The following is a 6,951-nucleotide window of genomic DNA, read 5'->3' as shown; positions in this document are numbered from 1 at the left end:
TAATCTGCAGTCTTAACTTCTCCTATACCTTTGATTTTCTAATTTTCCATGCAACTAAACCATCCCCCACACTGTTTAGTTTAGAGCCTTGTCTACCCATGTTAGTTATGCGATTCACCAGAATGCATAGATGAATTGTCATATCGGAAATAATATAGGTAAATTACACAGTAGGAAACAGATATCCAAGGGTAAGCTGTATTTGTATGAATGGATATCCAGAAATAAATTACACAGAGAATAATGGACATTTGGGGTAATTTACACATTTTCTAAATTCTTTCATGGAATGTGGGCATGACTGGTTAGGCCTGCATTTATTATCATTCCCTGATTACCCTTAAGAAGATGGTGGTGAACCACTTTCTTAATCAGCTGTCGGCATTCCCACAATGCTGTTAGAAATGGAATTCCAGGACTTTGGCCCAGGGATGGTAAATGAACAACAATATAGTTCCAGTTTAGGATGGTGTGTGGCTTGGAGGGAAAGTTTTGAGTTCCTGTGTTCTCATGTATCTGCTGCCCTTGTCCTTCAAGGTTGTAAATAATAGAGTGGATTACGCAGCAAAACGTACATTTACACAGGAGGGGTAATTCGAACAGTGTTAAACACTAGAGAATGAGTTCCACAGAGAATGATGGGCACATATGCATGAATTACTCAGAGTAATGAACCATGCTGGTAAGTTATACATGAAGTATTGGGTACTGAAGTATGTATTTTTATGTGACTGCTTTTTGTGTCTGCAGAAGTGTATCTGTCAAGATGCTCATAGGTGACAACAACAGAAGTGAAATCTGAATAGGTCTTTTACTGATGAAATGGCTGATAGATAATGCAACGTTGGGGATGTCAGTCTCATTTAATAAAGTGAAATACAATATTGCATCTGCCTCATGTTGATTCTTTGCAGAAGGCAGTCTTTCTTTAGCTCTATTGTGTCTCCTCCCCCACTGTATGCTGCATATTTACATTATGTTATTAATATTTAATTAGTGCCCAGGAAGCAGCTACCCTAGAATATTTTTTATTTTAAGTTGATTGAGGAGAGAAAGCAGCATTACAATTGCTAGATTTTAGAGACAGAACTGCATTAAAATCTAAAGGTGTTGAGAGCCCCAGAAGCTGTTTTTTTAAAATAAACAATTGAAACGGGAATGCTGAAGACTTAATGCAGTTCATTGCGCCTGTGCACTGCACATCTGTATGAGCAGCAAATGATTCCACTGTTGCATTGATTGTCAGAGCCAGATATGTGGCTGTAAAATGCTGATGTCTTTTTTCAATAAAAGAGCTAAAGTTCTCCTCACTGACTGGAGGCATTAGATAAGGTCTGCGTGCTACAGTGCTTTTCTCCCATGGCCATGTTTGATGTGCTGTGAGATTGGAAGATGCTGCAGAGTGAGAGCTATGAAACTCAGAAGAATCGTAATGTGCTAACGTATTTAGAAAAGGATGCATCTGGGGTTGTGATGGATACATATGGAAGTGTTCAGAATGGGGGCTACCGCTCTACTATCTATGTAAGTTGCCTTGTTTATTCTGGTAATAATTATAATGATGCTAACTGCCCTGTTTCTCAGCCTTTGAAATAGACCTCGTGCAGACACAACTTTTGAATTGAAAAAGGTTGAGTTTACCTTCTGTATAAAATCAGCTGTAGTTTCGTAAATTTATTTCAATGCAACAACTTTGATTGTTTGAGAGGAAACGTAACAGATTCCCTCCAGTGCTGCTGTTGCAGTAATGTATTCAGTATGGCTCAGAAAAAAATTAGTTACATTTTACAGCTGTGTTTATGCTATATGATACTGATTTAACGTTTCACATTTATGGTTTAAAAAAACAGCTTTTTTAAAAATTGCAGTTAATTATGAGGAGACTCTCACTCCCCCTTCCCTAGCTCCCTGTAATTAAATTAATCAGCTACATGTGCTACGTAGTCAGCAATTTTCCATTGTTGCATGTAAAATATGCCTCTTCCTTTTCAAACAATGGCAATATTTCTGGCTGAGGCAGGGTAGCAGTCCATCTTGTCTAACATCAACTCAAATGCTGGAGAGATCTTTTTCACTTGATCCTCAGTCACAAGAATGTGAGGGCCCTCTAGGCATATGGATCAGTAGTAGGCCTCTTGCTTAGAAGCTGCTAGATTCAACTCCAACTCTAGACAGTTGAACATGGATTCTAGATTGACATTCCTGTGTCATATCGAAAGACTGCTGCACGATTTTGAAAATGCTGTCTTTCAACTCGGACATTGAACTGAGGTCTTGTTTGTTCTTTTTGATGAGCACTAAATATCTTACTATTGAAGCTGGGTAGGGGAGATCTCTCTGATATCCTGGCCAGTTTCTATGCCCCAATCACCATCGCTAAAAACAAATTATTGAGATGTTATCATTCCTCAGTTTATGGGACTGGCTGTGTAAAAATTGCTGCTATTGCTCCCTACCTAAGCACATTGACAATGCTGCTAATCTATTTCATTGGCTGCAATGTGCTTTGGGGTTTACTGAGATTAAGAAAGGTATATATGTATCCCAAGGTACCTTTTGGATATAATAAACGAACTATCCCATCTCTTATATCCCAGTTGAGAAGATGGGTATGTGTTTCAGTAAGAGTACCCAGCTGGAGAATTTTACAACCGTGTCCAGTCTCATTTTAACATGGCTTTAACATGTAGTTTGCAACAACGTGGCATTGATTAGCAATCAACACCAGGAACCCTGACTTGTTTTGCTCCCCACTTGCCCATAACCACTGGACAAAGAGTGTGTTGTCCATAACCACCCTGGTTTATAGGTAACAACACAGATTTTTATGGAGTCTGCGGTAAATTTTGTTGCAAAATCTGAATCCATTGCTTTGAGAATAGGGAAGGACTATAACCAAATACAATATGTTAGAAGGGGACCTAGTCTCCTCCAACCTAGTTAAAAATCTCACAACACCAGGTAGCTGACAAAGGAGCAGCGTTCTGAAAGCTTGTAATTCCAAATAATCCTGTTGGACTACAACCTGGTGTTGTGTGATTTTTAACTTTGTCCACCCCTATCAAACACAGGCACCTCCACATCATGTCCTCCAACCTAGTTTACTGTATCTGATGCTCCCAATGTGGTCTTCTCTATATTGGGGAGACCAAGTGTAAACTAATGGAATGTTTTGCCAAGCATCTTAGCTGGGACCTTGGGCTGACCTGACCTCCCAGTCCCCGCCCATTTTAATTCCCTTTCCCACTCCCTTTCCGACATGACCATCCTTGGCTGCCTCCATTACCATAGCAAATCAGACTGCAAATTAGAAAAAAACAACGCCTCATCTTTTGCCTGGGCAGCCTACAGCCTGAAGGACTCAACATTGAGTTCTTCGATTTTAAATAACCTCCCATCCCATCATCTGACTCCCTTCCCAGCCCCTCCCTCTCCCTTCCATTCCTCTTATCGAACCTTCCTTCTCGCCACCAACCGGATTCATTCCTCCCATCGGCCAACCAAGTCTGTGTTCCTCTATCTCCAACTCACTACCCTGCCCCTCCCAATTCTCCCTTATCTGCAGCTCCCCTTGCACCCACTCCCCCTGCCCCCGTCTTGAAAGGTCACACCCGAAACAATGACTTCTCCACCTCCTGATGCTGCCTGGCTTGTTGTATTCTTGCATCCTCCTGTCTGTCTACCTTGGATTCCAACATCTGCAGTTCTTTTGTCCCTAACCTAGATCAGTTTGTGGCAGACCATGGCATTCAAAAGACAGGTGGGTTTCGAAGTAATGTAAATTACAAATATTGTTTCCTGAGCTAGTTTAATTGTTTAAGTATTTTGGAGAATGATTTTCCATATTGTTTCTCCTAAACTTCCACTTTTTAAAAAAAACCTGCCAGGCTATTAGTGTGCTGGAGGATGTTGTGAATTATGATATCAAAGGCATTATAACTGTATGGGTCATATTAGCGTGCCAGCTGCTCTTTTCTTGTCCATCAATTGTTTATATATTTGTATGTAACCAGATCCTCGGCACTTAACCTGTCTGCAAATCGAAGCCAAATCTTGGTTGTCTGTGCATGTAAACCTCTGTAATTGCCCAGTGCCACTAAATCAGTGATCACAATAACCATGTTGTAGTGGGAATGTGGTAATGGTGGGTTTGTGGTGCATTTGTAAAATTAGCATTTTAGGTGCAGATGTATATTGCTTTTTGTGATTGTAATGATTGATATCTGTGTTCAATGACTAATGCCTCTGCTTGCCATGCTCAATGGTAATAACTGCATTCACTGCTTAGTGTACTGGTTCGCTAATTAATACTGTTGCTTACCATTTAAATCATGCTTGTTATATCGTCAATGGTCACTGGGCAAAGACATTCTCACTTGTTAATGCTCATACTTTACTTATTTCTGTGTTCACTGGTTTAATGGCCAACATTTACTAGTTAATGCAAGGTCTCTATTTTCACTGATATGTTTTTGAGTTCATGTCTGTGTTGGTTGCTGTGTTAAGTGAATAACTCCAGCTCTGCTGTTATATTGTAGGGGGATGAGGATGATGAGGACTTGTGTATTAACTCCAACAGTGGTTACAGCCCTGACTGCAGAGGGAATTATTTCAGTGATGGGATAACAAAAATCGGTGAGAACCTTATTTGTGTCCTGCTTGTTACTGTGTCTTGATTCATATGTTTCACTTTCACCTCTCATGATTTTTTTTCTTTAGTCTCTATGCTTTTTAATTCTTTACATTATTATCATGAAAGCAATAAAAAGGTGGTTAAATCTGTGCATTTTTGTATCTCGGACAGAAAGGTGCCGCTTTTTCGTATACCCTAGTCGGTGTGCATGCTTGAAGCAAATCATGATTTATGACAGAAGCTTCCATTCCAGGCAGCCTGTGTCGTTTTTTTTCTGGAAAATAGGAATTTCTATAAAAAGGAGCTCTCTGTGACCAGCAGGGTGTGCTAATATAGAGTTAGTTACGTCAAGCAAATTAATATTCACAAATTCTATTGCCAGTCCCACTGCAACATGGGAGAGAGCTGTGGTAAGTCTGGGAAAATAGAGGGTAAGCAGGGTAATGCCTGCAGAAGTTCACCACACATTTAAAAAACAATTTTGGACTTGTCATCACATCTCAAAATGTTTTACATACAAAGGAATTGCAGACCAACATGAGTATGCTCCATGAAGCCGAATCTACCTGCCTTGAAGCCCTGCTCCTGAAGAAGGTATGGCATTGAGGGTGAGTTGGAGGTTTGGATTAGAATTGGCTGGCTGGAAGAAGACAGAGGGTAGTAGTTGATGGTAAAGGTTCATCTTGGAGTGCAGTTACTAGCGGTGTTCCGCAAGGATCTGTTTTGGGACCATTGCTGTTTGTCATTTTTATAAATGACCTGGAGGAGGGGCTAGAAGGTTGGGTGAGCAAGTTTGCGGATGATACGAAAGTCGGTAGTCATATAACTTATCACTGAATCACACAATGGTTGGAGCACAGGAGGTGGCTACTTAGTCTGACGTGTCTGTGTTGGGGAGCTATTCACCCCCTGCCATGCCCAGCTTTTGCCATGTAGCCTTTCACTTACTGTCCTTTCAGAGACCAATCCCATTTCGTCTTGAATGCTTGAATTGAATGCACTCTGCCCTACTCTGAGGCCACTCATTCCAGCTCCTGACCAATTGCTGCATGAAACCATTTTTGCTCATATCACTCTCATTTCTTCAGCCAATTACTTTCAATCTGTCCTTAACATTTGCATCAATGGGAATGGGATAGATCTTGGAGTTTAAGGATGAAGAACATTGTGCATCTGTAAAGAAGTAGGAGTCGCTATACAACCTAAGTTAGTTGCTTGTTCGTTTGTGTGTGCATATAAATCGTGCAATGAGTCTCATTTCTTTACTCAGCGAGTCGTGAGTTCATGGGATGCCCTGCCAGTAGCAGTGGTGGACTCTCCCTCTTTATGGGCATTTAAACGGGCATTGGATAGGCATATGGAGGATAGTGGGCTAGTGTAGGTTAGGTGGGCTTGGATCAGTGCAACATCGAGGGCCAAAGGGCCTGTACTGCGCTGTATTTTTCTATGTTCTAACCAACTCTGATGGATGGGCCACTGTGTCCAAACCTACCTCTCACAGTAGGTTCTGCTTTCCCTGCTCTCGAATGGCAATACCAAATGAGTGGCTAAAGGAAAAGGTAAAGGGTACGTTCAAGGTCGCCTTAAAGCACAGAAGCACTGTCGCCCCCTGATACGGCAGCACGGTGGCTCAGTGGTTAGTACTGCAAGATTAGATCTCATGGAATACAGGGACAACTAGCCATTTGGATACAGAACTGGCTCAAAGGTAGAAGACACAGGGTGGTGGTGGAGGGTTGTTTTTCAGGCTGGAGGCCTGTGACCGGTGAAGTGCCACAAGGATCAATGCTGGGTTCACTACTTTTTGTCATTTACATAAATGATTTGGTTGCGAGCATAAGAGGTACAATTAGTAAATTTGCAGTTGACACCAAAATTGGAGGTGTAGTGGACAGCGAAGAGGGTTACCTCAGATTACATAAGAGGTACAGTTAGTAAGTTTGCAGATAACACCAAAATTGGAGGTGTAGTGGAAGCGAAGTGGGTTACCTCAGATTACAACAGAATCTGGACCAGATGGGCCAATGGGCTGAGAAGTAGCAGATGGAGTTTAATTCAGATAATTGCGAGGTGCTGCATATTGGGAAAGCAAATCTTAGCAGGACTTCTACACTTAATGGTAAGGTCTTTGGGAGTGTTGGTGAACCAAGTGTTTGTGGGCGGCACGGTGGCACAGTGGTTAGCACTGCTGCCTCACAGCGCCAGAGACCCGGGTTCAATTCCCGCCTCAGGCGACTGTGTGGAGTTTGCATGTTCTCCCTGTGTCGGCATGGGTTTCCTCCGGGTGCTCCGGTTTCATCCCACAGTCCAAAAGATGT

At 41.8% G+C, this 6,951-nt stretch overlaps 1 protein-coding gene across 3 annotated transcripts in view; it reads left to right on the top strand.

Moving 5' to 3' along the window:
- Window positions 1-268: 268 nt before the first annotated feature.
- Window positions 269-6,951, top strand: part of ano11 (anoctamin 11) — a 47,601-nt gene continuing 40,918 nt past the window's right edge. Inside the window, exons 1-2 of one of the 3 annotated variants that reach the window (XM_043675748.1) lie at window positions 269-682; window positions 4,539-4,635. In XM_043675748.1, the coding sequence (XP_043531683.1) occupies window positions 677-682; window positions 4,539-4,635 (103 nt within the window). In that variant the 5' untranslated portion in view covers window positions 269-676. Of the gene's footprint in view, window positions 683-1,191; window positions 1,525-4,385; window positions 4,449-4,538; window positions 4,636-6,951 lie in introns of those variants that run through there. The other 2 variants (XM_043675747.1, XM_043675749.1) reach the window with 2 other exon arrangements.

Source organism: Chiloscyllium plagiosum, chromosome 34, assembly GCF_004010195.1.
Source record: "Chiloscyllium plagiosum isolate BGI_BamShark_2017 chromosome 34, ASM401019v2, whole genome shotgun sequence".
NCBI lineage: Eukaryota > Metazoa > Chordata > Chondrichthyes > Orectolobiformes > Hemiscylliidae > Chiloscyllium > Chiloscyllium plagiosum.
Note: the sequence above shows the minus strand (reverse complement) of the source record. Positions and strands in the feature narration are given on the sequence as shown.